Here is a 17906-nt window from a genome sequence, read left to right on the forward strand (position 1 = left end):
TTTAAATTATCAGAACGACGCCATCAATATTAAATAAATTAGCCAGGATAAAATAGCAGGTGTCCAACCTCAAGTACATAACAAAACAGAGTGTGCGTCACAGACAGAACACAGCAAAAACGCAGTGGAAGGGCAGATAAAGTGCTTCTCAGATAAGGTCAAGTTCAAAGAGTTATCATCATCAAGCCCTTCCTATATGAAATGTTGAAGGGACTTATCTAAGAAAAAGAAGATAAAAATTATGAACAGTGAAAGGACAGCAAACTCACAGTTATTAACAGCCACACCTAAAACAAAAGCAATCTAAGAGGACAGCTAGATCAGGAGCAGAACCATAGAAATGGAGATCACATGGAGGGTTAGCAACAGGGGAGTGGGAGGAGGAGAAGGGGGAGAAGGTACAGAGAATAAGTAGCATAGACAGTAGGTAGAAAATAGACAGGGGGAGGGCAAGAATAGTAGAGGAAATATAGAATCTAAAGAACTTGTGACACGTGGACAGAACTAAAGGGGGGGAATGTGGGTGTGCAGGGTGGAGGGGAATAAAGGGGGGAGATGGGACAACTGTAATGGCATAATCAATAAAATATATTTTAAAAACCCAGACAGATATCTTTATAAAACTAATCTGAATAACTTTTATAATAATTCTGCAAAAAAGTTGTATTAAAATATCTATATCAAAAAAAGCAGAGGAAAATATTAAGAGGGAGAAAAGAGGGTCATTAGCAGAAGGCATGTTTGACTCTGTCCTTTGTTGATTAAAGTTAACTCCATTCGCCACCTTTTGACCAGAACAGGGTGGATTTGTTTTCAATGATTCGCAAATTAACTTAGAAACTTCCAGACTTATTAGACTAAGTTTTCCTTCGGTGGAGGGTTGCCCTATGAGGTAAAAGTAAAATCATTAAATTTATTCAGTCTAGGAGGAGAGAGACCCAGAGAAAATATGCTTTCAGTTTACTAAATCATAAAGTTTAGGTAAATATAGCCCTGATCATTAATCAAAATGGGAGACAAACCAAAGTTATCTCAATTCCATCAACATGTGGAGGTACCGCCTGCAACGTTGAGTAATTAGACAGCGGCTTTGCGCTGGAGGAGCTCGCCACCTAATGGTGCAGAGAAAAACAACTGTAACTATCTAGCCACAGCCTGGTAGGGGCTGCAGCAGAACAAAGGGTTGTGAGCCCACAGAAGGGAGACGTTTGGATTTGAAGGGTCAGGAAAGACTTCATATCGGTTCATATTGGCACTAAGTCTTGAAGCATGGGTGCCATTTTGGCTACTGGTGGGTTAAATAGTCAGATCCCATGCAGGGGTGATGTTTGTCATGCAACAACCAATAAGCACCATGTGTCACCTCTGTGTTAGAGTGCTGTGTTGGTTCCTGAAAGGCCAATGTCAACCAAAAGGCCATGGGAGCTGCTGACAGGAGCAACCCTTGCTTGTATGAAGGTACAGGCATTGCAGACATGTGGTGGCAGGTGGGGGGGAGCAAGATGCCATCTCACTCAGGATGACACTGTGCTAATTCCAGCCCCATGTCTTGGTCAGGGTTGGTCTCCGCTGAGACGCAGTGGGCAGTGTATCCTGAGGTATGGTTCAGAAACCTCAGGAGGACCCCAAAGCCCAGCCTAACCTGTCTGTTCTGGATGAATCAGCTCCCTTTCCAAGCTCTAGTTCACCTTACACTCAGCAATCTCATCTGAAGTGACCTTGAAAATTATAAAAAATACTCTGCTTCTAATTGAGGAGGGTTCTGAGGGATGTTTGGGGTAGAGTTGGGAGTCAAGACATCCAGGAGAAGGAAAAAGGTCTAAGTCACCAAGCACTCCCTTCTCCAATGCATTCTTGATGTTGGAGAGCTTGCTGTTGTGGTTGGTTTGCAGGGTCATTTAGTAGCAAAGACCTTCATGGAAGGCTCACAGAGACAGCCCTCCACCACCTCTGCCTGAGCAAGCCAGGGTTGACCCATGTGGTCCCTGTGGTGCTCTCTGCTGCCGCCCAGTGGATCTACAGAGGAAGGTCAGGTGAAAAATTTAATTCAGAGGTCCTCCATGTGGTCCCCAGACCAATAACAGCAGCAGCAGCAGCAAATTTTTGGCTGTCATGGAAATTCTGGAAGTGAGACCGACAGTCTACATTGTAACAAAGTCCTCAGGAGATTCTGGTTTATAATTTTAAAATCTCCAGTCGAGACTAAATAGAGATTTGCACCCTGAAATGTTTAAAATAGATAATCAGAGAATTATCAGTTGGGAGAAACTCTTTCTCTGTATCAGTGATCAAGGATCACAACTTTTATAATAAGTAAATTTCACTAGCCATTTTTTAAAAAAAGTATTCATCTCCTCAAAAACAACAATAAGGCACACGACTCAGCTCCTCTGGTTTTTTTGTTTTGTTTTGTTTTTGCTTTTTGTTTTTCCAGGATCTCCAGTGCTTTCTTGTTTCTGGGAGTGATAGTCAAGATCTTCCAAAAATATAACCTTAAACCCATTTCCCACCCTCACCTCCACCCACCACTAAACTCTAATGCAGCTGGCTGGTTCTCTGAACCCAGCGGGTCCATGTCTTCACTGTGTTCTTTCCACCGGCCAAAGATGCACCCGTCAGTAAGGTTAAAAGTTCAGAGTATAAAGCTCTGAAACCTTGCACCCACTTCAAAGGCCCCCTCAAACACCCGTTCCTCTATAAACTCTTTCCCTGATTGCACCAGACAATAACAATCTTTCCCAACAAAAACCAAAGTTGTATCATCTACATCTTTCTTTTAGATCTTTAGACTCTGCCCCTTGCTTTTCAGTTCTCGATGGACATTTCTTATCCTTTTGAGTCCAGGGACTGAGTTCTACTCCTCTCAATGTAGGCTGATACCGAGTTGGTGCACGGCAAATGTTCTTCGAAAGGTATAAGTGAATAACTTTGGGTCTCTCACAAAAGAGCAGCTCACAGCGAATGCTGTGATTAAAATCAGTGCGATGCAAACACGAAAACGTAAGGATAATTTAGGAGCCCCCTGCGCCAGGTTGGGAAGACAAAGAATGGTATTGTCCAAAGTCCTCTTTGGGACGCCACCACTGATGGGCGGGGCCCTGGATATCAAGCCTGGACTGATCTCCCAGCCACAGGAGGGCCAGACGTGGCCACCAGCTCCCCCTACTGGCCACTACTGCACATAGCTCCGTGAAGCCTTCCATCCCAGCAGCCTCTTAGTTCGTTCAGGAGCCCACCTGAGAACCCAGGAGCCTTGGCAAAATTTCGCAGCCACCACTAACACCTGGTTGGGAAGCCCGCCTCTCATTGACCCTGAACTTTTGGTTCAAATCTTCCGTTGCTATCTCAGAATGATGGTGGATCTATCATTTCTCTCTCCCCCCTCTACCAGCCTTGGCCACTTGCCCCAGGGGTCCCCATCCTGGCTGCCTTTGCCAAGAAGTGTCCCTAAATGTATGGCTTTGACCATGTAGACCTTCTGGGGAAAGAGACCCACTGGGCTGGACCCTGAAGCTGGGGTAGAGGGTGCCCTAGAAAGAGAACCTGAAAGTCAGTGGGAAGTTGGAGAGGGAAGAATTCAGGATCCACCCAAGAGAAATGTGTAAAAATCAGGAGATGGTCATCAAAACGGGGAGCAAGAGAGAGTAGTGCCTGCGTGGGCAAATGAGAAAGGACAACCCACTGACCCAGTAGTCTGAGGCGGGGAGGATTTGGGGGCCTGGATCCCTTCGGGCCGCGGCCTCTTCAGACAGACCCTGGCCTTTTAACTCAAAACTCCCTCATGTGTTTGACATGAAAGTCCCCGTGAAAAAGCCAACACTTTGTGACCAGCTTCCCTTCGGGACCACCTCCCGGACCCACGCATGAGTCTCAGCCCTAGATGTGGCCCTTCTGATGAGCGGTGCCAAGCAAATCCCAGGGCAGGTGGGGGAGGAGGAGGGGGCCAAGAAGGAGTCGGCCTGGGGAGGGGTGTTCCCAAGGCCCACACTCACCTCACCATCTTTTATAAATCCCCCCAGGTTGCTTTCCTTGACTTTCCTATGCATGTGTCCAGTGGGGCACAAATTCCGGGGCCTGGATGAAACACCAAAAAGTGAACTTGGAAGGAATAAAAGAAACCAGAAGGAGTGGTTGAGCCTGGGAAGAGACTGGAGACACTGGGACAAGGACAAAGGAGTTATTTTTCACTGTTTTGCTCTATTATAATGCTATTTGCATTTTTAAATTTTATTGATACTTAAAAAACACATTAGGCTTACAGATAAAAATTTTAAAAATAGACAAGTCATAATAGGACATCATATAAAATAAACCCCACAACAATACAAAAGGAGGTTAAACTGGTGAAAGAGGTTAGTCTATTGTGTGCAGGAAGAGGGTTCCGTAGGGAAGGGGCACCTGGAGGAACGGCCGTATTTTTGTATTATCGGTCTCTGCGCATGTTGGTAACCCCTTCAAAAAAGCAACTGGGCATCTATAGAGACAACGTTTTTTGGTTTTCCACTTGATAGCCCAGTAACTCCATTTCTAATCTAGTCAAAACAAATGATTTGAAGTATGGGAAAAATACAGATATAAAACTATTCATTGTCGGAAGTCAATATTTAGAATTCTAGACATCCAGTAATATAAAGATGGTAATTAACCAATGGAATTCACTCAATGGGATTTTATGCAGCATTTTTAAATGTAATAGAGATCATCTAATATCAGGAAATATGCTTATTCTAAGTGACAACAAGCATACATAAAAGTACGTAGACGCTGTGATTGTAGTTATCTGAAAACTGCACAGGAAAGAACGCTGGCAGGAAAGGCACTGAAATGACCTTGACAGCAACATTAGGTTGGAGGAATGAGCTTCCAAATTTTGGTAATACAGTTGCCCTATCTTATGTTTAAAAAAATTTAAAAATAAGGCAGGGAATGATAGACAAAGGGAGAATCTTTAACTTTATCCCTAATGGTTTATGTCTTTTATTTAAAAATGTAAAGTAGATATGACCAAATGTTAGTCATTATTAATTTTGGGGGGTGGAAACACAAATTACTCAACAGAAGGAACCAAAAGCCCTTCACTGGCAACTCTCACTGACCCAGAGACCAGACAAGTGGTGCTCCCTCTCGTCTTTTTTTTTAAGATTTTATTTGTTTCTTTTTAGAGAGATGGGAAGGGAGGAAGAAGGGAGAGAAATGTTGGTGTGTGAGAGATACACTGACTGATGCCTCTTGCACACCATCACCCCGAGCCAGGGACCTGGCCCCCAACCGGGGGTCTAGCCCCCAACCCGGACATGTGCCCTGACTGAGAATTGAACCAGCGACCCTTTGTTTTGCAGGCTGGTGCTCAATCCACTGAGTCACACCAGCCAAGAAAGTGTTCCCTATTGCCTTTGTTGCTGATGTGAGTAGCAAAGTACAGACTAACTCTACAGCTGGCTTCTTAACATCTGGAAAGTCAAATCTGGACACAGCGAGAGTCCTCAGAGAGCCCACCCGCAGTGTGCGGGTCAGCCAGGGGAGTGCGGTGCTTCCTGCCCGCACCTCTGACCATTGCAGCAGTTGGCTAACCCACTCATCCCGGGCTCACCTCACCTTTCCACCGGGCCTGGGAAGGCCACGTGATCTGAGTGAGCCCACAAGCATGTTTGTACCTGCTTTTAGAATCCAGCAACAATGAATCACACAGACAAAATTCTTTCAGTTGCCTTGAAGGGGAGGAGGTAATAGACTCAGTTATTCATTTCAAAAAATGAAGCAGTTTTAGGAAGCCATGTATGGATCAGAATAAATACTACACGGGAGGGCCAGCGTTGGACTAGAGCAAGCCAGACCAGGGGCTGCAGGCAGGCTGAGTGGGGGCCAGCTTTGTTTTCTAGTTCTCCGTTATCTAAATGCCGGGAGCAGTCTCCCAGGAGAGTGGACAGAGACAGGGACTGTCTCCTTTTGGAGCAGCCAGGAGCCCCAGGAGGAGTCTGTCGCTGCCTTTGTCAGATCTCATTTCCCTTACCCAGCTCTGCAGGGAACCCTGTGCCTATCTCCAAAGAGTCCCCATATTCATGCCCAGAGATAGACCAGGGACCACTGGCACCCGATGAAAGGCCGGGCAGCCCCAGCCCAGGGGTGAAACCAAGTAAACCAAGGGGCTAGACTGACAGGCTTAGCAGGTCGGGGCTTTCAAAGGCAGGAGGGCATTTACGCAGAGATACCTGCTTTATCTTAATCTCCAAGTCCTTTCCTGGAAAGCAAACCTGTCTTGGAAGGACCAGAAGGGCCAGAGGAGGTTGGAGTGAGGTTAGACAGACTGTCAGGAGCGGGCCTGCAGGCAGGAGCAGGCAGGCTGTCTGCCTTGCTACTGTGCAGGCTTCACACTCCAAAAGCAGACTTTTGATCTCGAGGCTGGGGGCTGTGACCTCAGACCAACCACTCAGCTTCTGTGCCCAACGTCCTCAGGTGGGGAGGTCAGCAGTGAATTTTCGGAGGGGCAGCGAGGGAGGATGGCCAAGGTACAGGGAATCTTGGGGTAAGAGCAGCAGACCAGGCTTTTATACCAGCCACACTCTTCATTAACTGTTGACTGTGGACACGTCATCGGTCTCTGTGCATATGTTGCCCACCAGCACCTACCGCACAGGGCGCGGATGAAATCAGACAGAGTATAAGAATTCCTCATCCACAGGACTTTGCCCAGTTGCAGTTTCTACCCTGGTAAGGGGTTTTAAATATTCAAAAAGAATCAGCCCTGGCTGGTGTGGTTCAGTGGATTGAGTGCCGGCCTGCAAACCAAAGGGTCACCAGTTCAATTCTCAGTCTAGGGTATATGCCTGGGTTGCGGGCCAGGTGCCCAGTGGGAGGTGCACAAGAGGCAAATGTGTTTGCCACACATTGATGTTTAAAAAAAAAAAAAGAATCATTCCCATTGCCCCCAAAGACCAGTGGGTTCATCCACAGGGCAACATTGGTTTCTCTTTGTAGGGCCCCTGGGTGGGGTTTGGAAGGGATGCCCCCTATGTTGGGTGAACGGGGAGGCAGGTGCCTGCCTATCGCCACCCCAGCCTGTACGCACATTCCCCACCCCCAGCTCACACGCCAAGTCAAGGAGGCCAGAAGGTCAGCTTCCACAGCAGGAGCCCCACTCCTTCTGGGACCAGCTGAAGCAGAGGGGCCCCTTTCCTTCAAGATGAGCTTCTGCACAGGTCTCTGAGTCCTAGAGCTGGCTGTGTCCCGGAGACTTTCTCCCTTCCTGTACACAGGGACCCTGCTCACCAGCAGGGATCCAGAGCCCACTTCCACTGGGACCACTCCTCCAGCTTAGCAGACTCTGCTGCCAAACCCAGGGTTCTTAGCCTCCAGCTCCACCACCCAATATTCTGAGCTGCTCTGGGGCGAGGGGTGTTATTTGTGACCTCAGCCAACAGATTCCATGAGAACAACCTGCTCATTTCAGGTTGCAAGTACAATTTTAAATGTAAGACTAATATGAAAGGTGTATTAACTACACAGTAAAGATTATTATTCTCATATACTGTTCCAGAAGGTTCTCATCACAAAGCAGTCTGGGGATTGGAAAGGTGAAGGTCCCACCCAACTCAGGGACCTGCTGCTGTTGCCCAAAGGCCACCTTCCGCAGTGAGACCGGGGGAAGCCCGATGACCCCCAGGGCACACTCGGCTCAGGCCCCGACACGTCAGGCTGGCACGGCCCCAGAGGAGCATCGAAGGCAAAATGAGAGCTCTGAGGTCACCGGCAGCCGATAGCACCACAGACAGCCAGGTTATAAGTGCAGCTAAAAACTGGTGACAGACACGTCCAGCAGGTGTGTGGCTTCGCAGGTGAACTTTGATTCCCATCTGCCTTTGCATGCAGAGCTCAGAGTGGAGGCAGGCTGTCAGTGGGCTGGCACCCTGCGGCCAAAGGGGGGATCTGAAAGGAGAAGGATCAAGAGGCCCCAGGAGTCCCTAATACAATGAGATCTGACGAGACCTTTGTGCTCCCAGGCACTGAGCATGGGTGAGAGGTGGCAGAGCTTCCTGGTCCCGAGTGTGGACCCCAGACCCAGACCCAGACGCCCATCCTGGCTCTCCCACCTCTGGCCACATGCCCTCAGGCAGGGCAGTAACCCCTCAGCTCGGGCAGCCCACTTGTCACCGCAGTACCTGCTCAGGGGGTTCTTGTGAAGACCATGTGAGTCCATACATGTGAAGGGTGTAGCACAATGCCTGACACACAGCAGGTAACTGCGACATGTGTGACCTACTGCTCACATGTATATAGTCTCAGAGAAAACTCGGTACTGACTATACGTAGTACGAGCTAGCCCAGCACAAGGATAGACGAATTTGGTGAGCCGTAAGTATATGAAGGACTTAGTATTTATATCTCATTTCCATTTAGCTCAGTAATCTCCATTCTTAAAATTACACTGGAAGCTTCCGAAGGTCATAGACCATGTTCTCATCCTTCTGTCTCCCACGGCACCTGGCCCGCAGTTGGCAGGTCTGTCTATGAGCTGTTGCTCCTGGTGTGACCTCCAGCAAAATATCCGACTTCCCCAAGCCTCGGATTCCCTACCTGTCAGTTCCTGCCTTTCTCATAAAACTGTTTAGTTCTGTTTCCCCTAGAAAACCTCTGGTGTCACGAAGGAGTTGTTGACAATCTGTTTCGAGACCAAGTGAGATTCCGCACCCTGGGAAACTTGCAAATAAATGTGCCCCCACAGAATAGGCACGGTTGTAGAAGGGGCTTTGAAACTGCACTGAGCATTTTCCTGCCTTCATAAAGCCAGCATGGGGCACACACTGGAATCTTGCCTTGCTGCTGAAGACAGGCTGAGTCAAGCACGGGAATGTCTGCCATGACTGTCAGTGCCGGGTACTCAGCAGGTCTGAGGGCAGGACTGAGTTGTTGCTGATGCCTCTGCAAAGCCAGGAATTTCTGGGTGTGGGGCTGTTAAGCCCCGATAGGAGCTTGCTGGTGAGTCATTTTTCCCTATCGTTTGAAAACTTAGAACACCAAACTTTCTGGCTAATGACTGTCTTCAACAAAGACAGGATCACTGTAACTATCCTCAAGTTCAAAGAAAGAATGCCAAACATGTGGAGGAAGGAGCTGCGGGCCCGGAAGGAGGTTCTCCCTTTGATTCTGGGCTCCTGGGTGACATTCCTCCCACAGGCCTGAGGAAGAGGTGACCTCTCGGGACTCCTCCCCACAAGGACCCTGGCAGAGGGGCCAAGGAAAGAGGACTAAATACAGCTACAAAAGTAAATAATACCAAAAAGGGCACCTTTTACTACACAGGATAAAATGATACCTCAATAAACCTGACTTCTAAGAAAAGAAAACAATTTATGCACAGGCTTGGAGGACTTATTACAATTAGGAAATCTTTTCTACTTGAGATGCTCTGGTCACAATAAGGAAAGTCAAGGGCTGCAGGATTGTGGGGTGTGAGGATGCTCACACGACTGGGAGCATCAAGGGTGAGATGGGCAGAGCTCTGGCTGAGGCCTGTGGTGGCCCAGGTAACGAAGGAAGAGCTGCCCTGCAGGGCAGGCAGAGCTGTGAGAACCCACCAGGTCGGCCGAGGGACCCAGAGGAGCAGCAGCAGGAAGCCACGCCCACCTTGAGACCTGGAGGCAGGAGGAAGAGGTATGGTCACCCAAGTCCATGGAAGCTGCAGCACCAGGGAGCCATGGCTTAAGACACTGCAGGGAGCAGGAGTGACAGCTGAGAAAGGCCCCACCTCCTCCTGCTCCCATTGGCTCATGCAAGGTTCTTTCTGTGGAGAACTTCCATTTCCTCTAAAATGAAGACCATGGTACCTACTGTCAATAAAGAGAGATTACATGACGATAAGGGAGCCCGTTCTGGTTTAGGAACGAGGAATAATCAGAGGCTGCCTGTTTGTTCCCGTGTTCACCACTGACCCCTCCCTACCCTTCTGGTTCAGAAACTGGTCTCGGGCCTGGACTGCCACCAGATTTCACTTCCTTGAGGAGCTTCCAGCCATTCACTTTGGCTGTTTTTTGGCAGACACGGAGCTAAGCTCTGGAGAAAACAAGGAAGTCAGAATAATGGGAGAGTTGAGATTCCTGTCGGGTGACACCGTTTATTGAAAGGCAATCTTGCTCGATCCAGTTCGCTTACATGGAGGTAGCTACACAGAAACGTCTCTTCCCCATGACAAACCAAAGCAATCCAACCAGACCGAACGCAGACACCCGACAGAACACGCCTCCTGGTGCTGTCAAATGACTCCCAGAAGAAGAAAGAAAATTATAAAGATAGATGATGATTGTCTCCTCAGCATTGCATTTGGCCACATATTTGTTTATTAAATAAAATATCTTTTCTTTTTTAAGCTAGCTAAAGAAAATATTCTTCAGTGGGGTTAGTTCTTAAAGCAATAAACCAAAAAAAGTATATATAATAAAATCAAAGAATGTCAGAAAGAATGTCAGAGCTGGAAAGAACCTTGGGCCCTGGCCCTTGTTTATTCTGGGCGCTCTGTGGCTCTGAGGGCACATACCCCATCAAGGTCACTGGGATAAGAAAAACCTGGACTTGAAAACACTTCCTTCGATGCCCAATCCAGTACTCTTCCCAGCCCAAAGCTACACTGCGTGCATCCAGCTCACTGTCAACTCCAATACTGTGAAGAATAGCACACTTAACATTTAAAATGGCCCATTATTTAGGGTAAGGATGCCAGGCTTCTGACTGGTGATCTGTTCTTTCCATGGGCATCTTTGCTCCTCGCAGCCAGCCCATGGGTACCAGGCGGAACAGGCCAAAACAAGGGGCTGGGGCTTTCTTACAAACCAAGACAGACACTCACTCACTCCCAAAGCTCTCGGGCCTCAGAGCCTTCTCATCTCCCAGCCTCAGTCGTGAGCGGGCTGAGGCGTCACTAGGCAGGCTTCTCAGCAAACATCTAACCATAGTGGGAGCAGCAGGGAAAGCATGACCACAGTGAGGGTCGTGGTGGGAGTTCCAGTGAGCTGGTCGACCAACTGCAGGCTTGTTTGTTGCAGCCCCCAGTGGGCAGGGGGGTCCAGGGCTGGATGGGGACTCAGCCTGTGTCCGTTTGCACGACTGTTGTCTATCATTCCCTTTCCCCTGCCTACATGCCAGGACTGGTGCGATTTTGATTCCTTTTACTCACATTACATTCCCAGTGCCTCAGACGATGTCTGGCACATCATAGATGCTCAATATAGATTTGCTAAATGAATGAATGGCTGAAGGGAGGAATCTGTCCATACCCCTACTCAGAGGTGGAAGAGGGCTTGGCTCCCTGCTCCAGAGGCCTCACCTGTGGGGGGAATCACACCTGCCCTTAAACCAGGCTAATCGCTCTGAATCGTTTTGTGGGTTCAGTGATGTGGGGTAGGTAGGGCGCAGAGATTCCCTGCTCCCCCATGACAACTGTCATGAAGTTCTCAGGTCCAAGGGGCTCTCATCTACTGGGGAGCTTGGGTACACTGCTGAAGCAGATTAACGTTGTCTCCTCTGCCCCATACAAACGCACAACTCACAGGGTTCTCTCCTGGGCCCTGACCTATGAGAGCCCAGCTGTGATTGGACCTGGCCTCTGGATATACCTGGGGACTGTCACAGAGGGAGGAGACAGCAGGAAGGCCAGGAGGGAGTGCTGGTATACCCGGCATTCTCCCAATGCCACACTCTCTGTGATTCTGTCCCTGCAGCGTGGCCTCGCCCAGACCTCGCCACTCCCAGTCGCCTCGTGCCTGGTGCTGGCTGATGTCCCTGGGTCCCAGGCAGTTGTTGCGAGCCTCCCTGTCCTGTTTGCACAGATGCACCTCTGTCTGATTCCTGTTGCCTTCCTCCCTTTCCCGACATAAACCTGAGATCCCGCTCGATCTACCTCCTGTCTGCACATCTCCTCAGCTTTCAAGAAATTCTTCCTTCTCTTCCTTCCCACCCAAACCCACACACACCTGCTTATCTCTTCTCCTTTTCTCCAGGAACTTACTGGACACTGCCTGCTTCTTCCTCACCCCTAAGTCCATGGGACTTGTCCCCATATCCTCCTATTCCACCCCCACCCAGCAGTTACCCGGTTCAAGGACCAGGAGAGCCCAAGGAGGGGAGACCTGTTGGAGGAGGAGGGAGGAAAGTACCAATAAGAAGTGACAGGAGGGCCGCACCATTTGTCAAAAACCTTACTTCTAAGTCTCCCAACCCCCCGTGTAAAAGAAATGGCAGCTGGTGATTGGGAATTGTCTTGCTCGGCATGGTTCAGAAATCATGACAATGTTCTAGATGAAATTAACAACTGAGGCCACAGATATAAGCAACACTCTGCTTCTCTCTCCTTCCGTCAGCAAGTTGTTCACCAAGACCACCTGCATTTCTCTTCTCAGGGTTAACTGTCCCTTGTTACCTCGACAACCCCTTTTTCCAACTCTGATGTCCAAAGTGGTCTTTATTCTACCTTCTCTGCCTTGCCTCTGCTCCTAAATACTTAAAATCTAGTAGCTTCATATTAAAAAAATAATACTCAATGTAGAGGTGTGACCTTGACAAACACGCCACCCCAGGAGGCCTCTGTAGCATTCCACATGGAACAGCAGCAGTCGGGAGAAGGTCTGCTTTAAAATATACACAGCCCATACATCATTTCCCACCACACACAGTGGCTAGTAAATAGAACTAGCATTTTGGACCCTTCCTCCTGGCGGGGGGATGGCAGACAGGCAGGAGCAGCAATGCAAACGGCCTGGCAGACAGCTGTGCAGAGAGGACTTCAGCCTGCTAAACCACGTTTTCCCAAACACCCCAATGGGTGGCCGCTGCTAGGCCTCAGGCGTCTCAGCATTTACACGGCAGCAGCTCCCTGTCTAAGATAGGAGGGCCACACTGCCATTCCGAGATCCGAGGAGGAATGGAGGTGGAGGAATCAGTCGGCTGGTTATGTGAAGAGGCAGTGATGGGTCTCAGCTGTAGACAGGCGCTGTTTTTCCTGCCTCCTGCTGTGGGAGGCCGACGGTCCCTGGGAGGAATGATGGGCCACCTCCACGGCGCCGGAGGTGGCCTCAGATCTGGCTGGTGGCATCCCTGGGGAAGGTGTAGCTCAGCGGCGCCTCGTAGAGGCTCCCCCCGTCGGTGCTGAGGTCGTCATCATCGTCCAGTTCGTCCAGCACTTTACTGGGCAGCTTCTTCTGCCTGCTGAAACAACACGGTCGTGATTGCTGGCCCCGGACCGGGGCACCTCTAGGATCTGGAGGTGAAGGAAGGGTCTCGGGTTTCTGCCTCTCCACCCCACCGAGTGTCAGGGAAGCATGTGAACCTAACAGGTCTGCACCCGCCAGCTCTTTGAGCCACAGAGAGGAAATGCCCACCTCTCAGCGCACAAGCCGGCACTGGCAGGCTGGGACAAGGTCAGCAGTGCTCACTTTTCACTGAGCTTCAACCTCCAATATGGCTCACCAGGGTGCTATTTTTGATCCCATCTTAATTGAAATTTTTGATATCCAATGGGGACTAACTTTTTTAAACATTGCACTTAATATCATTTACCTTGATTGCTGAGATTTTTGGTGCCGCCTTAAATGTTGTACCCTAATGTCATCCCTGGGGCTAGGTTCTCAAAGGATGGGCCCTGTTTATAAAATCCTCAAGGGCTGGAGTCTTTTGTCCATTTATAAGAGAACTACCAGCACAGTCAGCCTCCAAGAAAGGCTCAACTCCACGGAGGAGCTCGAGCCCAATCCACTCCCTCACCCCAATGCCCAAGGCAGCGACCTGGGGCAGGAAGAGCAGCACCCCCACCAGACCCCCTTAAGACCATGGCGATTCTCTCCTGAAACCCAGGATATCCTAGTCCTCATGACGATACAGACCAGAAATGTATTTTACTTCTCCTGATGTCAAGGAGTAGACATGGTAAGGGCTGAGAGAGGAGCTGCCCCCTCCATGGTGGTAGGAGCTAGTGTTACCTGCTCTGAGTCTCAGTTTCCCCTTATAGACAACAGGGATATCTGCTGGCTGATGTCAGGGCATTGGTACGAGGATGACACATATGAGACCCTATGAGCACCTGGGGTGACTGAACATGGGGTGAGCGGTTCTCATCTCTAGAATGGGTAGCCAGGCGACTTCCTCAACAACAAGACACTGGCTTGAAGGAGAAGTGAGGGCGCCCTAAAAGCACTGATTTCTCCTCGAATGTCGTGGGGACAGCACCCACAGGGTCACGGTGCTTGCCCACCTTAAGTTCTTCTTCATGGAAGTGAGCTGTCCCTGCAGCTGCTCGTTCACATCCATCTGCTCCTCCAGCTCCCTCTGCAGCTTCTTTTTAGAGCTTTCTAGTCTGTCGATCTCCTCCTCGGCCTCCTCTACCTGTCGCTTCATTGCTTTCAAGCGCAGGCTCAGCTGCATTGGGGGAGAGAGAGGGTTAGCGCTGGTCACCAGCCCAGCTGCGATGGAGAGGAGCTCCAGTATGGATAAGCTATCGGTCAAGCCACCTTCTTCCCAGGCCACCAAGACATGCAAAGGCAGGCAGCCAGTTTCATGGGAAAGTGGAGACAAGCCTCTGTGGCAGACGAGTCTGCTTTTTACAAGTCAAGTTCAGGGTTTGAAGTTTGCTAAAATCCTCACTAAAGACGCCTAGAGAGGCTCCATTCTGTGATGTAACTGAGTGGAGTGAAAGACAGGGATCAGTCCACGATTCCAACACCCACACAGAGGCCTCACCTCCCTCTTGTCTCCCAGCCTCAGAGATACGGTCTCATTGGAAATGAATCTGCAGAGGGTCCCCCACCTGGTCCTTCTGATCAGTCAGCGACAGGTGCTCATCATCCACCTGCATCACTAGCTCCTTCACCTTCCGCTCCAGGCGTCGGTTGCTGAGCTGGAGGCTGGCCCGGTCCCTGGAGGGGCGGGGAAAGCAGAACTGAAGGCTCTCTGATCCCAGCCCCACAGGAGGCCTGGCCCAGGCCTTGGAGGAGGGCAAACCCCAGCCAGGCCACCCAAGGCCGAGGGTCAGAGAGACACGTGACTATAGGAGGAAAGGGCTGGTCATCGGACCGATGAGGAAATAGGGGCTCTAAGAAGGGGAGTGAGTGACTTGCCCAAGGTTTCAGAGCCAGAGAGGCTGAGGTAGGACTAGACATGTCCTGAGTTCTTCCTGTCCTGAGATCTACTTGTAAGACAGAAAGTCCCTGCCAGGCAGCGATGCTGGGCTGCTCCAGCCCAGCCCCCAAGAGTCCCACTGATAACAGATCATGTGAAATGTCATACCCACACGTATGCACACCCATACCCCTCCTAAAAGGAGAGGAGTCACAAGTACGAAGTGAGGCTGGTCAAGTTCAACCTGGTGCCAGTCCTCAGGCTGCAATTTGAAAGCTAGCTGCAGAGTCGTGCTGCCAGAAAGGTGTGTGGTCACCTGGTCCCACGGCCCTCCCACCCACTGTGGGGCCCCTGCCTCTTGGTCCCTTGGCCTCTGCCACACAGAGTGGATACACTTTGCCCTCAAGGCAGAGTCAGCCCCCTCCCATCTAATCTGGCTCAAACTTGTCACTTAGGAGGCAGCCCATCCTACTGAGGGGACAGGGAAAGAAGCAGCAAGGACAGTGAAGAAGCTGCGGACTGAGAGCAGGAGGCCTACGTTTTCGTCCAGCTCCACCCATACGCAGCCGGGCTACCTTCCTCAAGTACTCGGATGGGCCTCGGTTTTCTCACCTGTCGGGTGGAAATAATAACCGCAAGGCTGTATGTGCTCTGCCTTCCTGACGGGAAGGCTTCTGAGGCCGGGAAGAGATACACACTCTGTGACGTGGCGGTCCCTGCCCGCCAGGCCTCCGCACCGCAGCCGCACCGTGCTCACCTCTCCTCGCTCTCCAGACGGTCCTCCAGCTCTGCGATCCTGCTCTCCAGCTGCACCACCAGCCCCTCCTTGCTAGACCGATAGGAACCTTCCAGGTGGATGATCCGGCTCTTTAAGTCCTTGTTCTGGAATCAGACGGGGAGACTGTGAGGGCTGTGTGTCCACCACTCTGTCTGCAGAGTGGACCACAGGTGGAGCCGAGGATGGTCAGTGACTTTGCTAAGCCTGTTTTTCCCACCAGGATCCAGGGTGACCCAGGGGGACCCAGAGAAGCACCTCTGTCCTGACAGCCCAAAAGAAGAGATTCTGTCACACTCCCTGACGAGCCTGAGTGAAATCTCTGCCATGGCCTAGGACGCCTGGATGTCAGACAAGTGACCTTGGCCGTTCGTAAACCTACTGGTCGGAGAAGTGGGCTCCTTCACCGCATGTCATATTCAGTGAATGGCATGTGAAAGAAATGATGAGTCTGGTAGGCAAGCTCTGTTAGCAACTTCCGTGTTTGACAGCACTGTTCTTCATCATTCTCCTAGATTAGAATTGAGCCCTTTTGGGGACCTAATAAACACTTGCAATTCCACCTCCTCCTCCCCGCAGCTGGAAACTTTCAAGCATATCTAATATTACTGAGAAAACCCTCTCCAGAAATGGTCTCAGAAATACCTCTCTCGGGCGAGGTACAGCCCAGAGTTTGGGGTGCTGCACAAAGCAGGTGCCACGGGGGGTTCCAGTCCAAGCCTGGCGGGGCCAGCTGTCCTCACCTGTCTCTCCAGGGAAATCTTGTCACACTCCAGGTCTTGCCTCACAGCTCTTTCCTGAAGTAGCTCATTCCTCATCTGCTCCATCTACACCAAAGAGAGCAAAAACCGGGGGTCAGAGAGGGACCCTTTGTGCTGCAGTGACTCCAGATATGGAATTTAAACAACCAGGCCAGCTCCTGCTCGTGACTGGGCCTCCTGCCATTTCTCTTCTTGGAGGAGCTGTTTCTTAGGTATTCTTGGTTTCTCAGTGATGGCAAAGACTGAGAAATGACTCGGAAATGTCATACAAATGACAATAACAGTCATGGCTAACTCTGCTGCATAGAACTGTGTCCCCCAAAAGACATATTAAAGTCCTAACCGCACCCCAACCAGTGCCTCAGATGTGACCTTCTCTGGAACAGGGTCTTTACAGAGGTGGTCAAGTAAAAATGAGGCGGGCCCTGATGCAGCATGACTGGTGTCCTTGTAAAGAGGGGAGATGCAGACGCACAGACGGATGAGCGCAGAGGGAAGACGGCGGCTGTGTGAAGACCCAGACGCAGGCAGAACACCACGTGAAGACGGAGGATGGCAGCGAGGCAGCTACAAGTCAAGGCACACCAGACACGGCCCGGCAACTGCCAGGAGCGAGGAAGAAGCAAGCGAGGCCTCCCCTGCAGGTCCAGAGGGAGGACGGCCTACCGGCATTTCGACTTCAGACCTTACCTCCAGAACTGAGACAATGCTCTCCCATCGTTCTGGGCCACTGGTGCTTTGTTACAGCAGCTCTAAAAACTGGTACACCTGCTTCACACTCCACACGCACTAAACCCCGAGAAGTAGGCCACACTGTCTCTGCCAGGGGACACTCGAGCTTGGAGAAGCCAGTCAGGTTGCACGGTGATGAACCTCCCAACTTGGCCAGGACCTTCAATGCAAAAGCTGGGCAAGTGCTTGGCGAACACAGGCAAGTCGGTCGCCCAGCTTGTCTGAAATCTATGCAACTAGCAGCAGGCACAGCTCGCATTCCCCTGCGCCCGTGACCGCTGCACTACAAGTTCCAACTTCAGAAAGGCTTCCATAGCTAGCATGTCTCAAATACTGCTAGATCTCTCCCTTCTTATGCCAGAAACAGAAGCTGGCAAGAACTCTGGGCAGCTCCCAGTGACCTGGCACGGGCTCACCATTACTGAGGATCTCTCCTGTACTAATAAGAAATGAGCCCCACTGAGCAGCGTTTGAAAAGAAATCCAGTCGCCTGCCTGAAAATGGAGCATCGCTGCGCCCCATCCCCAGTGGGCTTTCAGCCA

The 17906-nt window shown here is 50.5% G+C and overlaps 1 protein-coding gene across 1 annotated transcript in view; it reads right to left on the bottom strand.

The window, feature by feature from the left end:
* Positions 1-10088: 10088 nt before the first annotated feature.
* CGNL1 (cingulin like 1) overlaps positions 10089-17906 on the bottom strand; it is a 98481-nt gene continuing 90663 nt past the window's right edge. Inside the window, exons 15-19 of the mRNA XM_053670112.1 lie at positions 16615-16698; positions 15854-15978; positions 14786-14894; positions 14234-14397; positions 10089-13188 (exon numbers count right to left, since the gene is read on the bottom strand). Coding sequence (XP_053526087.1) covers positions 13059-13188; positions 14234-14397; positions 14786-14894; positions 15854-15978; positions 16615-16698 — 612 coding nt within the window. The 3' untranslated portion in view covers positions 10089-13058. The remainder of the gene's footprint in view (positions 13189-14233; positions 14398-14785; positions 14895-15853; positions 15979-16614; positions 16699-17906) is intronic.

The sequence above is a fragment of the Artibeus jamaicensis genome, unplaced genomic scaffold, assembly GCF_021234435.1.
Source record: "Artibeus jamaicensis isolate MK-2021 breed Jamaican fruit bat unplaced genomic scaffold, CSHL_Jam_final contig_548, whole genome shotgun sequence".
Taxonomy (NCBI): Eukaryota; Metazoa; Chordata; class Mammalia; order Chiroptera; family Phyllostomidae; genus Artibeus; species Artibeus jamaicensis.